Source organism: Chanos chanos, chromosome 6 (genome assembly GCF_902362185.1).
Source record: "Chanos chanos chromosome 6, fChaCha1.1, whole genome shotgun sequence".
NCBI lineage: Eukaryota > Metazoa > Chordata > Actinopteri > Gonorynchiformes > Chanidae > Chanos > Chanos chanos.
Genome location: NC_044500.1, coordinates 13,107,058 through 13,129,557, shown reverse-complemented (window position 1 = coordinate 13,129,557; position 22,500 = coordinate 13,107,058). Strand labels below are relative to the sequence as shown.

The 22,500-nt window shown below is 46.7% G+C and overlaps 1 protein-coding gene across 5 annotated transcripts in view; it reads left to right on the top strand.

Annotated features, from left to right (window-relative positions):
* Positions 1-22,500, top strand: part of cux1b (cut-like homeobox 1b) — a 115,362-nt gene that overhangs the window by 43,943 nt on the left and 48,919 nt on the right. For 4 of the 5 annotated variants that reach the window (XM_030776496.1, XM_030776495.1, XM_030776494.1 and 1 more), the window contains 5 exons: positions 8,260-8,338; positions 13,946-14,083; positions 15,870-15,993; positions 17,903-17,979; positions 18,256-18,322. In XM_030776496.1, coding sequence (XP_030632356.1) covers positions 8,260-8,338; positions 13,946-14,083; positions 15,870-15,993; positions 17,903-17,979; positions 18,256-18,322 — 485 coding nt within the window. The remainder of the gene's footprint in view (positions 1-8,259; positions 8,339-13,945; positions 14,084-15,869; positions 15,994-17,902; positions 17,980-18,255; positions 18,323-22,500) is intronic. The other variant, XM_030776498.1, reaches the window with a different exon arrangement.

Sequence of the window (22,500 nt, the reverse complement as noted above, 5' to 3'; positions counted from 1 at the left end):
TGTGTGTGTGTGTGTGTCTGTGGGCTCCGACTTCAAGGCTGGCTGACTCCCTGAGTGTTTGTCATCCTCTTTGTCTAGTGTTTCCTCTCTGACTGTTTGTTTTCCTCTTCAGCGGTGCTTTTGCTGTCTAAGCGTTTGGTCACCTCTGAGTGTGCTCTCTCGCTGCACACGTTTGTCCTCCGTCTCCCGGCTCCTGCCCAACCTACTGTTTGTTTATGTGTGTGTGTGTTGTAGTCTGAGTGTTTGCTGTTTAACTGTCTCACTCCCTCTGTTTAAACAGCACTTGCGACCATATAGAGACGGGAGCTTCATTATCCTGGCCTGTCCCAAATAAAATAAATCTTTTTTTTATGGGTTTTGTTTTTTTTTTTGTGTGTGTGTTGAGGGGAGGGTGAGAATGGCCAAAGCTCGGTCTGAAAACTCTATGGGATCGACCGACCCCCCCCCCCCCCCTCTTTTCTTACTGGCTCTGCTGTCTTCCTCACTGTCAGCGAGTGTAGCCTGACCTGGACTGGGTCACGGAAGCAGAGAGAGAGTGAGGGAGAGAGAGAAAGAGAGAGACTCTTAAGATGGCAGGAAGCACTGGATTTCTGCATCCTTTTCAAGATACACTGAACCCTGCGGCCATGTTTAAATTGCATCCTGTATGAAAAAAAAAGGGGGAGAAAAAAAAAAAGAAAGAGAGAGAAGAAAAAAAAAAAACCACTCCCTCACTCCCCAACAATGCGAGCTGCTGATGAAAGCTTAACTCCTAATGTTCTGCCTGGACGCACAGCTCAGAGCTGGGTCACTGCAAACCCCCTCTCTCTCTCTCTCTCTCTCTCTCCCTCTCTCTGTCGTACGCTCTCTCTCCCTAAAATGAATTTTGAATCTTTAAAATGACTTCCAACACAGGCCTGATTCTCAGTGGATTTGGTAATGAACGTGATGGCCTGCTCTCCCGTCGCCTGACCTTCTGAAAGGAGACGTTGCCGTCCTTCTGCGGCCCGTGGGAGTTGTTTATGCAGGATTTTTTTTTTTCCGTCACGCCCCCCCTCTACGCGAGGAGGCTGACGGAGGGAGATGAGGAGAGACTTGACCCGGGCCCTCTGGTCTTACACCTAAAGCCACAACTCTGCCGTTCCCGCGCAGTCCGGCCCGACAGCGCCGCCCTGCTGACGGGGAAGGAGCGCTGCGGCCTTCCCTGGTTTTTCTCTACGTTGGCTTTTGTCTGAAGCGTGATCATTGTTCCATGGTTCTTAAATTGCCAATAGATTCCTGTTAAACGCCGCTGTTTATGCTCTTTATCGGGTCAGACTAATTGCGTTTGGGGTTTGTTTTTTTTTTTCTCTTTGCCTGATATTTCTGTTTCTGGGCTGCTGACAATCAATGTTGTTTTCGCGTGAGTCTTTTTTTTTTTTTTTTTTTTTTTGGCGGCTGGCGTCTGCGCAGCGGCCGGCCCTTTTGAAAAGCAGATTTTCGGCTGTGTTTCAGATGCTCCTGCGGGAGGCCACATTCACTCCGCTCTCCCATCCCTCTCTCCCGCTTAAAGCACGCAGAGGGAGGTCCCGCACACTCTTAAGATAAATTTAAGACCACGACACACTCTTTTATCTGAGCGGAGCTAAATCGCTCCAACTCTTTTTCTTTTTCTTTTTTTTTTTTCCCTTCCCCTCCCTCCACCTCTCCACCGCTCTCCATGAATAAAAGAATACTTAGTCTGTCTTTCGCACTCAACACGATTTCCTCTCCTCTTTTTTTTCCCCTTAATGCTAAAACAATGGATGAGGAATAATAAGAATTAATGGAGACTTAAATTTGTTCTTTCTTTATGCTGAGGGGGGGTTTTTTTCCCCCCTCTTTTTGCATAGGTTGATGAATGATGGATGAGGGTTGAATATTTTATAAGGACATGCTGAGATTCTGCAGGTTCCCACTGCAGGGAGGTACGCTTACTGACGGCCCTTTCACATGAACACACCTCGCTGACCGTGTCTGCGTCTGTGTGTGTGTGTGTGTGTGTGTGTGTGTGTGTGTGTGTGTATGTGTGTGTGTGTGTGTGTTATCGGGGATTCTGATCGAGGCCTGAGTTGACACTGCTCACTCTGTCCTTTTAACTTGTGGAAACCTGATATGTACCATTGTCAGTGAGGACACCGCCTCTTCCCAGGATTACTATAAAGGGTGTGTGTGTGTGTGTGTGTGTGTGTGTGTGTGCACGTGCGTTTGTGTGTGTATGTGTCTACGAGTGCTGACGTCAGCTCAAGGTTCAGGGATTCCTGAGGCTCTGTGTGTGTGCGTGTGCGTGTGTGCGTGTGTGTGTGTGCGTGTGTGCGTGTGTGTGTGTGCGTGTGTGTGTGTGTGTGTGTGTGTGTGTGTGTGTGTGACTTCATTGATCTGATAAGACTTGGATTATTCCTCCGTTCAGAGGCACCTTCCCATAACCAACACTGCTTATCTGCCCTTACCCAAGCAGCCTATACTCCTGCCCCAACCGCTATGTCCTTCACCGGCCCGCAACTCGGCAAACACACACAAGTGTGTGTGTGTACGTGTGTGTGTGTGTGGGGCACGGTTGAAGGACGATAAATGAGGCCATTCTGGTTGCTGAAGGTTGTGGGCTGGTGTGTGTGTGTGTGTGTGTGTGCGTGCGTGTGTGTGTGTGTGAAGGAAGGGGAGGCTCTGTGAATGGGACCGTGTTGGGAACAGAATGATGACTGATAGCAGTACAGGTCTCTTTCTTCGAGCCATTTTGTGTTTGACACTCGTTCACATGGTACCTTGGGAGCAGCTTTGTGTGTGTGTGTGTGTGTGTGTGTGTGTGTGTGTGTGTGTGTGTGTGTATGTTTGTGCTGGTAGTCAGCTGCTGGCCCTTATTGTGGCCCTATATTGTGTGGGTCATCTCACACACTACCCACTCCCACCAGCAAGACCTGCTAACACATCTCAAGGACTTTGTCCACAGCATCTGATGTGTGTGTGTGTGTGTGTGTGTGTGTGTGTGTGTGTGTGTGTGTGTGTGTGTGTGAGTGAGAGAGAGTATTTCACCCACTCACACGAGCGCATCAAAGTCCACTGTTTTTTAACAGGCCTCTCCTGATTGGCCGATCAGCTCCTGAATACTCTATGCTTAACTGAAACCCACACCATTGAGTTCTCTCCTGACCCAAACCAACTCAATATAAATACACCACATTTTGCAGTTATCCATTATTAATGGGTTCTGTTATTTCAGTTCTTGTTCAAAGATCCACACACGAGTGGAAATGACAGCTTAGGGTTTGGATGGGTGTGTTTGTGGCCTGCTGAAATGCTGATGTACTCCATTGTGCTCCAGACTAAACAGAAAGGCCCGTGATAGATGGAGGCTAGTTGCAGAATTGGGTGGTCCAGTGGGTGTATAGAAACCACCAAGGAATTCAGCCTAAACCTGCATCAAAGCCGGGCGAGCAGTTTTGATTTGTAACCAGACCTACACTGGATGCTTTGCCTCCTTCACTTTTAGAATACGCTTTCAGAATCTGCTCTGTGGTTTCTCAGGACCGAGCCTAAGCGTGCCGTCTGTGGAAAATGACCTTCACACACTTCCCTCACTCACCAACAGGGCGTGTGTGCGTGTGCGCGCGCACGTGTGCCTTTTTTTAACCTACGTTTAGCCTCTCGCCGCAAGCTTTTCGAAAAATAACTCAATGCAGGTATTCTAAAGGAAAGAGAGAAAGGAGTCAGCCACACTCTTTGCTAACAACATTAAAGCCGTTTGTGAGGCGACCGCTCCCTGTTATCCAGACTGTCCAAAGTGAGCAGCCTAACGCGTGTGGACGAAACGCAGGCCCCGTGACGCTCGAGTCCTGGCCTGCGGAGGGCTGAATTAGGCTGGGGATGCTGGAGATCGTCTCTCGTCGCGGTTTCTCCAGCCCTGCCGGCGTGGAGGTCTGGGGGACGCCATTGACCGAGGTAATGGGGCCGGCTCTCAAGTAAACGCCCCGGGTTTTTAAAAAAGAAAAAGAAATACTCACGGCAGCTCGGGCTCAAAACGCCGTCTGCAGGTTTCTGCGAAAATCCGTGCGGGGCGGGAATATTGCGGGAATATTGCGAATATTGCGTTCCCTCACCCCGGCGATCTCTGACTCGCAGCAGAGCTTTGGTTCCGCCTGTATCGGCCGCCTGATCTTTCCACACGCCGGCGTGGGCGCTCCAGTACAGTACATTTACTGTGTGTGAGGGTATGTGTTTTCACACACATCTCCATGTATCCCATCTGCCAGCTACCATCACATACACATGCACACACACACACACACACACACACTTACAGTCTTGTGTGTGTGTGTGTGTGTGCGCGCGCGCGTGTGAGTGTGTTCGAGTGCATATGTGGTTCTGCTGAGGCATTAAGCATACTGGCTGTTAATCCCCCATTAGAGTGATCCCTATGGGGATGAATCAAGGCCTCCGCAGCTTAGCACTCACACACAGGCAGCCACGGAGAGCTTCTACAGTGCCAGCCTCAATACACAGCGATCTGTCAGGCCAAGACTTCCACATACACACACACATACACACACACACACACACACACCACCTCCTCACGCCTGCAGCGAACAGCCAGCCTTTTCTCTCTCTTTTTTTTTTTTTTTGTTTTCTCTCTTTCAGGGCAGCAGTAGGTTTTTAACATGAGGAAAAGTAATATTTACACAATGTTTCCCTGGGGGGAAGATGCTGGCTTTCAGAGGTTGAAGGATGGGGGTGTGAGTGTCAGTTTCTCAGTCAAAATGCGTAGATGTGGATGTGTTTCATTGTGGAGTTTTAAGCGGATTCGATGTGGTGTGAAGAATATATTAGAACAATTCTCGACTGGATTGTTATGAATAGAACAGTGGGTTGAAATGACGCTTGAAACTAGATAATCAGGATATTAAATAAATAGTCTACCAGTGTGAGCATCTGGAAATTATTCACTGCTTTCGAACAGAAGGCATGGACTCACTGTCTTCATTCAGACACATACTGCACTTCCTCAGTCCTCCTGTCTGATAACCCAAATCTGTGTTTGTATGCAAATTTCTGTATCCCTCTCTGACCTGGCCTTGCCCCCATGCTGACTGGCCCCACTCAGGCCTCAGAAGTGTGTGTGTGTGTGTGCGCGTGCGTGCGTGTGTGTGTGTGTGTTGCAAGCCGCTGGATGTTTCTGTCAGTAATACCCTCCTGATTTAAAGAAGTCTGTAAAGCCTCTAATCTCCGTAGTCTGAGATCAGATGTCCTTAGCTTAGGAAGCCGTGTGTGCAGAAAACACACACGCACGCACACACACACACACACACACTCTCACACTCCCTGAGAGAGGGAAGCTCAGGTCAGCTTGGTCCATAAGACAAGTGCCTACGGCCTCTGACTGCCCCTCAGCTTCCTGTCTGCATACATCATCAGTCTCTTTATCTCTAATGAACAAACACCACTGTTTGAGTAAGATACCGGTAAAATGACTGTCATACAGTAAAGAGTGGAACACAGTCTCACACACTTTCAAAAGTGTCTGTGTCCTTCGACTCCGTGACTGTTAGCACATACTTGTGCTTGTTTGAACGCGTCTTTCAAAACAAACACGTCGCACGCTCATCAAAGATCCGTCTCGCTCGGCGTTTGCTTAAACGCCCGCACGTCCCTGCACCGCCGTTTCCCCGGGACGACAGCGCGCGTGGGCGTTGTTTGCGTTCAAACACTCGACTCCTTCCCCTTTTCACGTCGCTCAATGGAACCAATCCGCCATTGATGTAGCACTTCAAGTGCAGCTTTCACACCACAGTTATCACACTACATCCAACAAAAGTTCACCTTCACCAGGCCTACACTCGGCCTAAACTAACGTTGTGATTTCTTGTCTATAGAACATTGACCTCCTCAGACAAAACCTAAGTGAATCCAGAAGCGGGAGAGGATGCAGTCTATCCGTAACGTAATGTTATTGGTAGACTCGTATAAAAATGGACCACAGAGTCTCTCTCTCTCTCTCTCTCTCTCTCTCTCTTCAGCTGCTGAGGGGCAGGACTTGGCATCTGCCCGGCGCGCTCCAGATGTTTTCCGGCCAAATAAATAAAAAACATCTGAAAAGATTTATTCTGTTCCCAGAGGAGCCCAAACTCCGTATTACATGTAACCTATTTACAGTGGCAAAGGCCTTAACACATGAATCAGGCCTAGGAGAGACTTGGCCGACAACGCGAAGACTTTATATATGAATTTTTATTGGCTTTTTTTCCCGCCCGCACTGCCTCCCCCCTCCCTCCAGTTGAATGGCTGACGTACTGGGTCATTCTCTCGAGTCTGAGTTCTTAAAGGGCCTGCACAGACTGTCTGATTCTATGAAATATATTCTACTCTTTAACACTGCACATTGATTGCTGCTGAAGCACAAATGTTAGTAGCTGATGGACCTGTGTTCTGACTAGTGTGACTGTATAAATTTGCCCTGATCAAGGCTGGTTTTAAACAGCCTGTGATCCAGGTCCTTTCAGGAGCTGGCTTTCTCCCCTTAAAGTGTCTAACCAAGACTCTACCTGAAACACACTGCCAGTCTGGTCCAGAGTCATGAATCTGTAATATCCTATGACCCACATATGTCCACCCATAGAAGCTTAGAGCGCTCTCTCTCTCTCTCTCTGTCTTTCTCTCTCTCTCTCTCTGGTTTGATGCGCAGTGTCCCTGGCTTTTCCACATCCACTTCCTGTTGGACAGCTCTTGTGTTATGGCTGTGTGATACAGGTTAGATAGTGCTGCACTATTGTCTGAGAGTGCAGCTGCTGACCTGCTCAGAGCTGCTGATGGACTGACATGCACCAGGTGGAAAGGCATAGAGAGAGAGAGAGAGAGAGAGCTTAGAGGCTTTCTCAAATATTCTCATTCAACACTCACTCCTGCCCTCTCTCTCTGTTCACTCACCCTTTTTTCTCTCTCTCTTTAAAAAAAAAACGAGAACACACACACAGACACGCACACAAACACACACACAAACACACACACACACACAGGTGTGAGGGTGTGACTGTGGCTGTGTTAAGAGAATGCCGCGGTGCTCGTGGTCCTGTGTTTAGTTGTTGAGGAGCTGTCGATAGGCAGGCTTGTACTGCTCCAGGCCAGCTCTGAACAAGCTGAATGAATGAGATCTCATCAGTCACACTGAGAGCCCAGCTGAGGCCAGAGCCTGCACAGAGCACTCGCCATCAGGGAGCCGCAATATGGCTGTGGCTGCCAGGAACACACGCACGAGGACTGTGCCTCTGTCTGTGTGTCCGTGTCCGTGTGTGTGGGTGTGTGTGTGTTTGTGTACGAGACAGTGTTCACAGTCCCTTTGCATGTAACAGCTTTGATTCATGTGGGCCTCTTTCGGGGGCTTTGTTATATTTGTGTGTCTGTGTGTGTTTCTCTCTGTGTGTGTGTATGTGTGTGTGTGTGTGTGTGCGTGTGTGCTGTTAAAGCTGATATATATAGGGATAAGTAGGCCATCGTTCGGTGCCCAGCTGCTGTTTGCTGATAAAGCACACAGATAGCTCAGATAGGAATGATTGGCTAGAGTAGGGAGCTGTGGCACGCTTTAGATTCTACTAATGCTCAGAGCCAGACTAACAGGGCACTGAGGGAATGTCTCTCTCTCTCTGCCGTGTATACACCCATACGTGTAATGTTTAAATATATGTGCCCCTACACAAAAGCGCATAGGTCATTTCAAAAGTAAACAGTGAATTAATATCCATCACGCAGCTGCGGCGTGGTCACGAACGCATCATTTAGATTGTGTCTGTGAGCAAACCCCTGTAAATATGAGTGTCATTTGAGGCAAATGCAGTAGGTAATCACACGTTCGCATGCTTTTTCCTGTCCCGTTTTCTGATTGCACATGGTTATTTAAGTCATTTAGATAACCCAGGATCATAAACATAATAATTACATTTATTGTTATCGAGGTAAATTCGATACGATATGTGGTGGTAAGGATTTTCAGTTATGTCAGCGGTAATCCAGCGTAATCCGCACTGAGATTGGAATGATTGAGGCATTGGAGGTGTATGCCAGTGAACTGGGTTGCCCCGGTCTCTCTGCCTGCGCTCCACTGGAGTTACTCCTCCGTCATTTCATTTTGGTAGAAGGGTTTCCTGTATTTCTGACAGTTTCGTGGTTGTGTGATGTCAGTAAACATCCTTATTTCTCCCCTCACCCCACATTCTTTCTCTCTCTCTCTCTCTCTCTCTCTCTCTCTCTCTCTCTCTCTCTCTCTTTCTCTCCTCTCAGATCGACGCATTGAGTAAAAGAAGTAAAGAAGCAGAGGCAGCCTTCTTGAATGTCTATAAGAGATTGATCGATGTCCCAGGTAAACGCTCTCTCCCGCTCTTTCTCTGTGTCTGCGTGTGAGAGAGAGAAAGAAAACAGCTCTGTGTGTGTGTATGTGTGTACGTGTGTCTTGCTTTGTCTATGATGTGTGTCTGTAGCAGGGCTTGAATACAGAGATCAGAAATGAAAAAAGAGTTTTTACTGGAATGAATGCAAAATCAGAGACATGAGCAAAAAATGGTCAACTAAAGTTTGGGTAACCATTTAAATTTTTTTTTTTTTTTTTTTTAAATCTTTTTTAATTGCAAAAAGTGTAATTATTCAGAATACTAAAAGCACGTTTGGCACATGCAAGCTCTTTCAAACAGCTTTTCTGGCAACAAAATAAATCTTATTTTCAGCAAAACATGATCAAACATAATCATAATCAAAAAAAAAAAAAATACTAATAATCCATCCTGCACAGGCCTTTAGGGGCCTTAAAAATTGCCTCAACCAAAAAAAAAAAAAAAAAAGAAAGAAAGAAAAAAGCCCAGGCAGAATGCCACCTAGCCGCTCGCATGGGGATAAGGCAGTCATGGACAAAGGCTTTGTGTATTCTTCAGATTATTGTATTCTATGCAGTATTTTCAACTATGATTTTTTTAATTGTTGAATTTAAATAATAACTGAATATTGATTGCTTTAATGAAGCAGTGTTTTTTATATATATATATGTATATATATTTCTGGCTTGCAGCTGTAAGGGCAAAAATGTTGCTTATGTCAATAGACAGTTTAGGCCTCATGTAGCCAGTAGGGGCATTTTAATCTGAGTTCTTCTTACACTATGAAGGTTAAAATTCTGGTTAAGCTCAAAGTGAACCAACGTTAGGGGTGGAGGGGGCGGAGGGGGATCCCCATCCTTATTCTTTGGTGTGTGTCAATGTGTGTACGCTTGTCTAAGCATTCTGAGTACTTCATCTGCCACCCACTCTGACCTCCAGGGTCTTAAAGCCCCTCTCTCGTACACTCCGTGTGTGTCTCCGTTATACCTGTGGGGCGCCGTCCTTATGATATTACTGGAAGAGGCGATAGCTGGGAGCTTCTCTTTTGGACCTACTGGTGTTTGTGTTTTGATTTCTTAGACTGACACTAGACTCGCCTTAGCTCTCTCTCTTACCCTTCCTCTGGGACTGGACCTTCATATGAGCAGACAGGGCCACGCAGGGCCACGAGGGGAAGAGAATAAGCGTGACGCATCCCCTCTGGTGTGTCGGTGTGTTGTCAGCCGTGTGCAACGCCCTCACATGTCCCCATGTAACTTCCTGCCCCCGCACTCTACACTGGAGCAACCGTGCAGAAGGTGTCTTTCTACAGACATGACATGTATGCCTGTAGCCTCCCTGACCAAAAAAAAAAAAAAAAAACTCAACAGAACTCACACACACACACGCACAGACACACATGCCCATTGACACGAGTGAATGTACTAGGGCTTACACGCACGCACACATACTCACACACAAACAGACAGAGACACACATGCCCATGGACACGAGAGCCTATACAAGGACTAATGTGTGCACACGCACACACACACACACAGAGCCTCATGCAGAGCTTTTCATTGCAATGAAAGCAAGTCCATGAAGGAGGGCCATCTGTGTGTGTGTGTGTGTGTGTGTGTGTGTGTGTGTGTGTGAGGCTCAGAGCGATGAGGTAATGTCCGACCGGCTGGGCTGGTGCATAAAAACAAACAGTGTGTTCAGTGCCCAGTCTGTGGCATAGCCTGCGTTAAAATTAGCCTGGGACAGAACGCAGAGTGAGGACACTTTGTCTGCCGAAGACTGCTCTATCTCTCCCCCTTTCTCGCTCTTTCCCAAACACCATTAACACACACACACCGACACACAATCCAACTACTTTGACAAGCTTTTGTACAAGGCCCTCTTTCGGGGTGTACAATAAAGCGCTCACTGGATTTAATCCTCCGAAGTCAAGTGTTTTCGGTCATCAGTGAAACTTGAGAAGTGTGTTATAAAACTTTAATCAAATAAGCCTGTGTGGGTTTCCTTTCCACACGGCAGCTGCATCTCAGAGCTCTGGCTTTACCGTTTGTGCTCTTCCAGATTGTTACTGACGCGTTTCATCACCTACACACACGAGGTTTCGTGCGTATTTCGGTCTGGCTCCCTCTGGAGTGCGCGCTCATACGTGAGTGCAGGTAACTGCCAAAATAAAGGAAACAGTTGAGCAAATTTTGGGGATACAAAAGCCCCCTTGAAAGCAGGCGCAAGACGAAAACAGACGAGCAACTCCGAACCCGCTGACCGCGCGTGTCACTCGGCGGAATCGACGGAGAGGAAAGGAACGCGCCGCGGCCGACTTTAAAATCACACCTCCAGCTTTCTGAGTAATTTCGGGAGATTTTGTTTAGGGAGTGGCTTTAGAGAGAGGGAGAGAGAGCCATTCACCAGAACTGACAAAACACTAAATGAAATGAAGAAAACGTCTGGAGAGGAACGTTATGGCATTCCTTCCGTACCATCTCAGAGGCGGGTAGAATCTCTGGAGAATCTGTGTGAAAGCACGCTGAAGCTGTTTTGCCAGCTCATAGAGGCTCTGGGCCTGTTCAGATACTGTGGAGGTGTTTCCTTTGTTTTAGCAGTTACCAGTGCTCAAAGCTACCTGATGTGTCACCTTGACGACACGCAAGCAGCATGAAATTCCCATGGCTCCAACTGCTAATCCTCTCATTTCAATAGTTAAGACATCTTACAGTGAGGCACACCAGAGAAAGAGGGAGAGAGAGAGAGAGAGGCCGGGGGGGGGGGCTCACTACTCAGCGTGTCGCAGCAGGGAATCCAAATCTCTACTCATTCCCTCACGTACAGCGAACGCACTCGTGTTCACGTGCACTCACACATACAAACCTGCTCACACTCACGCATACCCAGCATTCTTCACACTCACAGAACACCTCTCCTTCAGAAAGACAGGAATCGCTTCAACACAAATATCTGTCAGCCTAGCTCTGTCTAACACTTATGGACTGACAGACATTCAATATCATTTTACTGTTACACATCCTTTTTTTTTTTTGTGTTGCACATTCTCTAGTCCATCTTGCTTCCCATCATCCATGCAGCGCATACTGTCTCTCTCCTTCTCTCTCTCTCTCTCTCCCCCCCTCTCTCTTTCTCTCTCTGTCTCTCTCTCTCTCTCCCTCTCTCTCTCTCTGTGCTGTACGTGTTCTCTCCCTCTCTCTCTCTCTCTGTCTGTCTCTCTCTCTCTCTGTGTGCCGTATGTGTTCTCTCTCTCACTCTCTCTCTCTGTGCCGTATGTGTTCTCTCTCTCTCTGGTTATGGCAGGGCTCAGGGGGCTAATGTAATCAGATGATTACATAATTAGCCCAGCTGTCTCATTAAGGAAAATCAACTGGAACTGGGGCATAATTAGTCATGCAGCGATTAGAGAGCCGTTGATGAGGGATGGTGGGGGGGAGGTGTGGGGGGGCACTACAGGGCCCCTGGAGGGCCCTCTCACCCCCTGGTACCCCCAGAGATCTGTGGCCCACCCAATAGGGGCCTGATGATAAAAAAAAAATCGTCTCTTAGTGTGGTACGGCACTCTTCAGCGCTAGACGGATTGCTCATTTCGCCATGCCAGAGATAAAGACGGCGCAGGAAAAAAAAAAACCCAGGGTTGTTAAGAGCAGGCACACACAGCCACCATCTATCATCACGCCTGTCCATCATATTCAGACACACACACACATGCACACACACCCTTAAGCTCCTGTCAGCTCTCCATGTGAGTGACATGCTTCAGTGGATCTGCTGACTGTTTCATCAGGAGTGACACGTCGCCCTTCCCTGCTCTCACCAGCCCCGCTGCATATTAACACAGGCCAAAAAAGAGACAGGCAATCCCCTCTTCCTTCTTCCTCCCTCCTTTTCCCAACACTTCTCCCTCTCTCCACCCAGAGTTTGTCTGAGCAGTGACGTCATGCTCCCTCTCTAACGTCCCGCTCTCTCTCTCAGTCCCCCCCCCCCCGTCTCCCCACTCCCCCTCTCTCTCTTTCACCCCCCCTCCTCTCTCCCTCTCTCTCTCTCTCTCTGTGGTGTTAGAGATGGGTTTGTTGATGGGCTGCAGTGTCAGCAGTCCTTTAGCACATGGTGGAGCAGCTAAACTTAGCCGTGCTGCTTCTGCACCCAGAACAAGAGCAATTAGTCACAGCCCTCTCTCTGTGTCCCTGTCTCACTGCTCACAAACTCTTTTTCTATGTGTGTGCATGTGCGTGTGTGTGTGCGTGTGTGTGTGTGTGTGTGTGCATGCCCCACCAGTCTGTATTAGCACTCTGTACACTCACTTATGATGTTTTCCTGTGTGGCTTTTTGGGGTGGTATGTTTGCAGTTGCCCTTGTTTTTTTTTTTTTTCTTTTTTACTATTATTGTTTTGTATTTGCGTGTCTGTATGTGTGAGTTCTGTGGCCTTGATTCTAGATTCTTGCTAATGAGTCAGGCCCTCATACAGAGAATACCCAGAGTGCCCCTGGACTTCTCTCCACATCCTCACCGTCAGCAGGGGCAGGGTGGCTATGGCCTTGCCACGCGAGGTTGTGTGTGTGTGTGTGTGTGTGTGTGTGTGTGTGTGTGTGTGCGTGTGTGTGTGTGAGAGAAAGAGAGAGAGAGACAGAGAAAGGGAAACAGATGGATGAACATAGCCAGCCCACTGACCTTCACAACACACACACACACACACACACACACACACTGCAACTTTTCAAGCTGTGTTATTAGAGCTTACCAAGGTTCTTTAAGGACAACCTCTATATGAGAGTGTACATAAACACACCTATCCCCGTGTGCTCTTTCCACTGTGTGTTCTCAGAAGAGCTCCTCAGATAACTCATAACGCACACTTAATTCCTTGTGTTTGCATTGTTTATGAATATATAGGCCATCCCGTCTTTATAGTAGTAACAGACAAAGACGGTTTGTACCTGTATGTTGACAGATTTACGTATGGAGGCGTGTTGTGTTTGAAAAATGGGAGTCTGCTGGATGGCTGCCAGTAGATTACTGAAACATACAGTATTACTGGGCAGTTTACCAACACATGCACCGGTGCTGACACTCTTTATCTCTCTCGGCTAATCAAATCGTCTCCCTATTATGTAGACTCATGCAGCATAATGGGAAGAATGACCTCAAATTTGAAGCCCTGGTATCCCAATCTATTGTGGGGTAAAAAAAAAAAAAGAACATGAATGTATCTAGTTATATATGTAGGATTTTCAAACACAGGTTAAGATGCTTGTCTTAAACAAAAATCCAACAGTCATGGCAATATGAAACAGTTGTGTACTGTGCTTCAAAAAGTTATTGTTGCATTTAGCAATACCTGACAAATGGAAATGAATCATGATGTGGATTGTTGTTTGTCCACACCTACAGATATTATGTATACCTGCTCCTCTGATGCGTTTTGCACGTGTGTAAGATGGGTAACATATGCTCTGTTTCGGATCTGATCTCTGCTACTTGAGCAGTGTGTGTATGTGTGTGTGTGTGTGTGTGTGTGTGTGTGTGTGTATAGTATGCTGTGCTTTAAGCTTGGACATTCCTGCACGTGTAACGCGTTGTATGCCCTCCGTTCCAGATCCGGTCCATGCTCTGGAGCTAGGTCAGCAGCTCCAGCTGAAGGTTCAGAGGATGCACGACATCGAGACAGAGAATCAAAAACTCAGAGAGACACTGGAGGAGTACAATAAGGAATTTGCAGAAGTCAAGAACCAAGGTGAGTTGAACCAAGGTGAACCAAGACAGACGGAAGACTCTGGCCCACACACGGAGAGGAAAACCCTCTTATTTCCCATCTGAGTCAGCTCCGCTCCTCTCATAAGCCAAGCAGAAGAAGGGGATGTGCTGGAAAAGAGGGGGGGGGGGTGAAAAGGGAGGGGGGGGGGGGGGAGCAGGGGCTGCTTCTGGAATTCCCCTCCTGCAGTGAGCTAATTGGCACTGCTCGATAGCGGCAATATTATATTTAGCAATTGATTTTTTTTTTCCTCCTCTCTCACACTCTCTCTCACACACACACACACACACTCTCTCTCTCACACACTCTCTCTCTCTCTCACACTCTCTCTCGCTCTCTCTCTCTCTCACACACACTCTCTCTCCCTCCTCCCTCTCTCTCTTCTAAACCAGAGCTGACTAAATGGTACAGTAGCTGGTTTCCCAAACCCCCAAAACACAGAACACCCCCCCCCCTTTTTTTTCTTTCTCTTTATATCCTTTCCACCCTCCCCCCTCTAAGACCCCCACATTCTTCCCAGCAGAGGCCATTGATCCCCACAACCTAAATGTTTAAAGTTCAATTTAGCAGTTAAGGGGGTAGGGGTCTCCAAAGGGACCAGCTCTCATTGATTATGTGTCATGCCTGCAAGGCTGGGGCTTAAATCACACGCACACGCACACACACACACACACACACACACTCACTCTCACATGTATGTAACGCACACGCACAGATGTACAAAAACACACAGTCGCCGCTCTGAGCTCTCAATCAAGGGACTATGAGATTCCCCTGTCTCACAGACACACACGTCATCTTATTGTCATTCACAGTGTAGAATGTGCTCTCAAGTGTACACACACACACACACATGTAGAGAGTTGTTCAAACACTTCATCATGGTCAATGAACATCTCTTTCTTAAACACACATATTATATTGAAGCTTCTTACTCTTGCTGATTCTTGCATACACACACACACACACACACACACACCTACATCAAGAATAACGAGGAGTCCTGTCTCAAAGACACAGATCATATTTTCTCTAACTCAGCTATCTCTCCTGCCCACACACTCTCACACACATACACAGAAAACAATAGGGAGGTTTGATGGACTCCTAACCACAGCAGTAACTGCCCCTCATCCTAATGCTGATCCAGAGTTTTTCCCTTTCCTCCCCCCACTGTGTGTGTGTCTTTTTGAAAGCCTGTGCTTGCCTGAGCAGTGACAGGCCTGGATCACACAGCCCTCATCAGCACATAGAGCTTTGGCTGATGAGAACTCCCTCAGCCCAAAGCACACAGAGAGACAGAGAGATACCCTGTTTTCTTTTCTCCTCCACCCGCCGACGGAGAGAGAGACGTCCTGGCAGCGCGTATCCGCTCGCCCTGGTCCGTTCTCTCTCTGATAAAAGGCCCCGTAGACTGCGCCACCGTCTGGGCCCCTCCCCTCCGATGGACTATGACCTTACGGGCTCTTACCCACACCACACGAGCTATTGTTTAATCGTTATTTTATGCATCGGTGAGCAACATTAACCCTGACAGTTACTGAATCACCAATAACCGCATACACTGAAACCGGTCCAAGTCCTGTAATCAAACTCTTTAACACATACCTCCCCGCTTCTTCCGCACTTAACCCTGCGTGTGCCGTAGAGAACGGAACACGCAGGCCCCGCTCTGGAGAATGAGATTTGAATCCGGAATGACGGCATTGTTAATGAATCCTCATGTTGTGGAGATTTGGTGGTGATTTTGAACTGTGTCCTTGCACAGAGGTCACTATTAAAGCACTTAAGGAGAAGATCCGGGAGTACGAGCAGAACCTGAAGAGCCAAGCGGAGAACCTGGCCCAGGAGAAGGAGCAGCAGCTCCATAACGACTATGCAGAGAAAGAGAGGTCAGTGTGTGTGTGTGTGTGTGTGTGTGTGTGTGTGTGTGTGTGTGTGTGTGTGGGGGTGTGTGTGTGTGTGTGTGTGTGAGTCTTTCCATTGATTACCCTAACTCTCTATGTGCAAATAACCACAGACAGTGATCCTAAGACCAGTCCATAGAAGCATAGATCATGGATAGATCAGTGAACACATTGATTATGTGTACAGGGATTACTCAGAAGCAAACGGTTATGCATAGAGAGAGAGAGAGAGAGAGAGAGGAAGTGAAATGGATGGATGACAGCTGTGCTCAGATAGTGTTACTGACCAGACTGAAACGGAAAGGTGATTGAGTTCAGGCACTCTCTCAACCAGCGTTCATCCCTCATCTGTCTGCGTGTGCCATGACTCACAGCCACCGACGTGTGTCTACATGTCTTTGTGTGTGTCATTGTGTCTGTGTGTCTCTGTGTGTGTGTGTGTGTGCGTCTAAGTGTCAGAGATAAGACATTGTATTAAAACCTGAGAGCTCTGAGCAGGGCTTTTAAACATGGGCCATGTTCATGTGCTAATTTTGCCCATGTATTCTATTCTTACAAAAGGACTTAGGCCCAGTTAACACTAAGGCCCAGTTAACATTTAGGCCCAGTGAACCAGGACAAGTGTCCCAAACCATCTTCTTTTATCTCTACTCGTCTCAGCCTTCTGCTGTTCACTCATCTCCACTGACACTTCAATGCAGGCCTGTTTGTCTACAGAGGGGCCTCTCTGTCTTTCTCCTAAACTATTATGTTTAAACTGGGAGAGGTAAGCTCTCAGCTCATAGGGTCAGCTAAACAACGCCAGATTCAAATTATACTCTGTTTGTGGCTGGCCAATCAGCTTCAACTGGATGCCACTCATCTAACCAGTCATTCCAACAGGATACTGTTATTGACTGAACCCATTTTGCCGAAACCATCATATACTCTGTGTGTGTGTGTGTGTGTGTGTGTGTTCCTAAATGTGAATCTATATTAGTATATCTATATATAAGTATAGTGAAACTGAATCAGGCTATAGCCATAATCTCTGAAGACTGCAGCTAAACCCAAAGACTCCATCCCATCCATATTTAATCAGTTCTGGTCCAGCTTCCTACTGTTTTTCCTGTGCGTCAGCATGTGTCCAAAATTTCACTCTGTTTCCTGTCTGTTCCTCTAGACTTACTGTGAGTGTGGCAGAGGTACCTGGCACTGTGGACAGGCGTCGATATAAAGGGAGAGAGAGAGAGAGAGAGAGAGAGAACATGAGCGCGTGGCTGAAAGCGTCTTTGTGCTTGTTTTATTATTATCTCAGGCAGTGGCACTTTCCCTGCCTCACCCTCAAAAGCTTAACTTTATTAGCTAAAAATAACCTATTTCTTCTCTCCGTCCCTTTTCTGTTTTCTCTCTCTCTCTCTCTCTCTCCCTCTCTCCCTCTCTCTCTCTCTCCCTCTCTCTCTCTCTCTCCCTCTCTCTCTCTCTCCCTCTCTCTCTCTCTCCCTCTCTCGCTCTCTCTCTCCCTCCCCACTCCCTCCCCCCTCTTCCTCTGTTTGAATAGATGAGACAGGATGGTCTGATGGGTAGACATTCCTGTGTAATAAGCCGGTTTAGAAGCAGCTGTGTGGTGCCTGTTGGTTTTTAGGAAAAGACTTCATCAAAAAAAAGAAAGAAAGAAAGAGGAAAAAAATGTGGGAATGTTTTAGTGAACGTCACCCGAAATTCTATTTAGTGATTTTTTTTTTTATTTATTTTTTTTTAGAATGTGATAGAAGAATTAAGAAAAAAATGCTTTAATCCTGTTAGATCTCGTTTTGGGATAGCATGTGTTATGCCATGAGGGATTGATTTGACCTTATTTCTCTGTCTTTTCTTCTTCTGCTTCTTCTTCCCCCTCCATCTCTCCCATTCACAGAAAGCTTCAGGAGTCCCAAGAGTCCATGGCCTCTAAACTGGAAGAGGCTGATCATAAAGCCCAGTCCCTACAAACAGGTACCAGTCTTCCCATAACGTCACCAGTAGAGACTCTCATGGCACAGTCCATTTATACATATTCATACGGTGTCACCGGGAAGGTCACAAACCAGTACAGCTAACTGGTAGTGTTAAAGAGTAAGGTGAAAAACTCTTTGTCTGTGCAGAAGGCTCGTGTGTGTGTAACTGCACACCTCTGTATGATCAGTTTTTTTTTTTTTTTACTGATGTTTTGTCCTTGAGAAAGGCTTTAGAGATCACAGGGCTAAGGACTTTTGTTCTGTGTCATTTCAGCACTTGAAAAAACTCAGGCAGAGCTTTTCGATCTGAAGAATAAGTACGACGAAGAGTCCACAGCAAAGTAAGAGCCAGCCGCCCGCACGCTGTGTGTGTGTGTGTGTGTGTGTGTTCTCCTTTCCCTTCTTTTACTCAGGTAGCTTTTCCAGACACATTTAGCTGGTCCAGTCACGATATTACACGATATTACCTGTTTTTTTTTTTTTTGTCCAAATTCAGTGTTCTGGCAGGCTCAGTCTCTCTCTCTCCCCTCCCCTCTCTCTCTCTCCCTCTCTCTCTCTCTCTCTCTCTCTCTCTCTGTCAGATATGTTTTCCACCAAAGCTCACATACTGTAGAACAGCCTCCAAACCAGTCATTATGGCTAGACTGTAAATAATGACAGATTACACCCCAGCACACTCGCCACAAAAATCTGCCAAACACACTGCAAAATGCTCCAGGCTTTGTCAACTGGAACCACCTATAGTGTTAGGGGTTTATTTCATTCTGATAGTTTTTGTTGTCAGTGTTTGGTTTTTCCCTTTCCAACGCTATGTGAGAGTGTGACTGTGTGTATACGTCCCGTGTGTGCATGTGTGTGTGTGGTCGTCATGCGGGTAGCAAACTCCTTGTCAGCTCGTCACACAGGAATGCAGTGTCTGGCTGCGTTGGTTGCTTCAGGCTATTTCAGTGTGTGTACCACCCAGCTCACTGGCACACATAATTATAGCTGAGCCAGGCTACACACATGCACAGAGGCACACACACAGACACACACACACACACACACACACTCACATACACACTGTAGTCAGTTTGACCATATCCGTACAGTACAATATTCCAGCTGAGTCTTGATCAGTTGCCCTTGTTTTGTAACTGTCCTATTAGAGGACCTTACTGTGTTTCACTGACCCCCCCGGACCTGGACGTGGTATCAGATCCACATGTACACTCTTCTTACTATTTCTGCCACTGATGTACTTCACAATCCCATTTTCTACACTGTTTTCATTCACCTGCCAGGTGATGGTCATCATCTTTTATGTACACTGTTTTCATTCACCTGCCAGGTTATGGTCGTCCCACACTGCCAGTCCTATAGCTTCATGGTCAACACCCTTTTCTTACTTAGAACTGCACTGTGGTAGCAGTTTGATTTTCAGTTATTAATGTGAACGCAAAGATTTGTAATGTATTTTTAATGAAGTCGTCGTTACTGGTGACGCACCGCGCGTTGTTTATGGAGGTAAATATCGCGTTTGCCTGTCTCAGGTCACGCTCTATTTACATCAGAATGAGCCCACCTAATGTTTTCCGTGCTTCCCATGCGAGGGAGGGGGGAGATCCGGTTGGGGGTCGTCGCCTCTTGTGAACACATCGTAATGAGAGGCTTATTGGCACATTTACCCCCTCTGAAAGGAGCTGCCTGGCATCTCAGGCCCGGTGCCGTAACTTGGCTCTGTCACTACTTTGACTGGCACTTTGCTGCCAGATAAGCCATTCCTCTCTGCCAGTCAACACGCCCAATGAGCGAGATGCACAGACAGAAACTGAGGGCTTTGAGTCGTAAAAACAAAGCCTTTAAGTACACTATGCGTTAGTAACCAGAGCTTTCCGCTGTGCTTAAAGTCTGTCTTTGAAATTGTTGTGCCAAGGTTGAAGCCCTTTGAGAATTGTCTGGAATCAAGTCCTTTTAGACATTGAATAATAGAGCAAAGTATGTTCCATCTAACATCTCTCAGACAAAATGTTCCGTCTTTTTACAATTCCATTTTTCACAAAGAGTTGTGTTCCTGAAGGTTATGTAACGTCACTTTTTTTTCTATCAAGTCCTTCAAGTAGTGTCTTTCTGTGCTGTACTCAGACAAACTGCCTGATCTCTCTCTCTCTCTCTCTCTCTCTCTCTCTCTTTCTCTCTCTCTCTCTCTCTCTCTCTCTCCTCTCTCTCCTCTCTCTCTCTCTCTCTCTTTCTCTTTCTCTCTCTCTCTCTCTCTCTCTCTCTCTCTCTCTCTCTCTTGGTCTCTCAGTCTCTTTTTACCTTGCACTCTCTCTCTTTGTTTTGTAAAGTGATTTTGTGTGTGTGTGTGTGTGTGTTAGCCCAGGAATGCTGAGAAGAAAAGAGAGAGTCTCATTACAGCCCGTTTTAATGCTTTTCTTTTTTCTCTCGGTCGTTTGAGATCTCTCCTGTTTACTTTATTCCCCCTGTTTATTTTATATTTTAAGGACACTCATCTCACAGGAATTACACTGAGAACAGGGAGCAACAGTGAGAGAGAGCGAGAGAGAATGTTAAGAGTACAGTGAGAGAGAGAGAGACAGAGAGAGAGAATGTTAGGAGGACAGTGAGAGAGAGAGAGACAGAGAGAGAGAATGTTAGGAGGACAGTGAGAGAGAGAGAGACAGAGAGAGAGAATGTTAAGAGTACAGTGAGAGAGAGAGAGACAGAGAGAGAGAATGTTAGGAGGACAGTGAGAGAGAGAGAGACAGAGAGAGAGAATGTTAGGAGGACAGTGAGAGAGAGAGAGAGAGAGAGAGAGAGAGAATGTTAGGAGGAGAGAGAGAGAGAGAGAGAGAGAGAGAGAAAGAAAAGGGAGGGGGAAAGCTGAGGCAGTAGAGTCTGGAGATGCACACACACACAGTGTAAACTCTCCGCCTACCTCATTAATAAACATGTTAAACACTAGACACATACACACAAACACACACAAACACATAACACACTGGCACAAACAGCGCCCACACAAACAGAAGGAGGGCCTTGTGGCTTATCAATGGGCCCCTTGTTCTGTCTCTCAGGAGTCTGATTACAGCGCCACTGCGGAGTGTGTCGCAGAAAACACTCTCCACTCCGCCTTCTCTCCCTCCACCCTTTTCTCCTCCCACTTTTCTCACTCACTCTCTCTCTGGTTTTTTTGGGGTTTTTTTCCTTCTCATTCCTTGGTGTAGGTAATGCTTTAGTGGTTTGGAATAGGGTCGAGGACTCACAGATATAACTGGTCTGCGTCACTATCCAGAACGTTGCTCAACTCGTAACCGATCACCATGCGGAAAAGAAGTGAATAAAAACTCCCAACTTTGACAAAGCGAGTTTTTTGGGGGTTTTTTTTTTCATTTAGCTCTCCAGTAGCTACATCCCTTAACTGCTCTCGTATCGGACAGTTTGGATTTTTGGCTCATCCTGTCGGAGCTATCTTAAAAATACGGCTTTTTGGAATACCTCCCAGGCCCACAGACTACACACACTAACACGCTCAAGTTAAAGGCACAGTTTCATCCAGTATGGAGAGACTGATTCTCTCAAAGTTGTTGGAATGCCAGTTGTTTCCTGTCAGAACAACAAGGTGCCTTGTAATATCATTTCCACGCTCGAGGTACTTTCAGCGATGTCGCTCTCTCTCTCTCTCTCTCTCTCTCTCTCTCTCTCTCTCTCTCTCTCTATCTCTGTCTCTCTCTCTCTCAGCTTATTCTGAATCCACTTTCAGTCTGTGAAAGTAACACAAACTAGGTCTTTCATGTTTAAGTTCCACTGAATCTACTCATCTATTGAGACCAATACACAAAAAGCCCCCACACCCCCACCCTGAAAATAAGTGGACGTATTATCCGTCATGGATTTGGTTTCCAGCAGAATGCCTTTCATACTATCTGTTTCATTAAGCACTCCAAACTCCCAGTCATCTCTGATGAAGAGAAGCTAAAGGATTTTCGAGTGTCTGTGATGGAAAAAAAATGGATTGAGAAGATGGGCTTGACCAAAAGTGCTGCCCATTGGTTGACTGGCAGAGGGCTTATGGGAGCTCACAGATCTTTAACAGTAAGAGGCTCAGTGAAACAGGTTTCAAAGAAAGGCCAGCACGCCTCAATGCAATTCTAGGAAGACAGTAATTATACATACTCTCACTCTCTCTCTCTTTCACTCTCTCTCTCTCTCTTATATTCACATGTACGCACGAATGCTCTCAGCAGGAGTATCCACTTTTGTGTTTCTCTGAATTGATGAGTCCACAGGTTAACATCCTTTGGAAAATCACAGTAAAATTAAGACATAAGTTCAAATGAACACCCTTGCTGAATAGTCTCTGCGTACCCGTGTGTGTTTATCGTTCTTCACCACGTACTATACGTACAGGTTGTAAATATAGCAGGGTGAACTTAAACCTCTCACTTCCCCCCCCCCCCCTTTTTGTTCTTTCTGTACCTGTGATGTTTGTCCATTAGCAAAGATGTACGATCAATCTCTAAAAACAGATCAATACTGT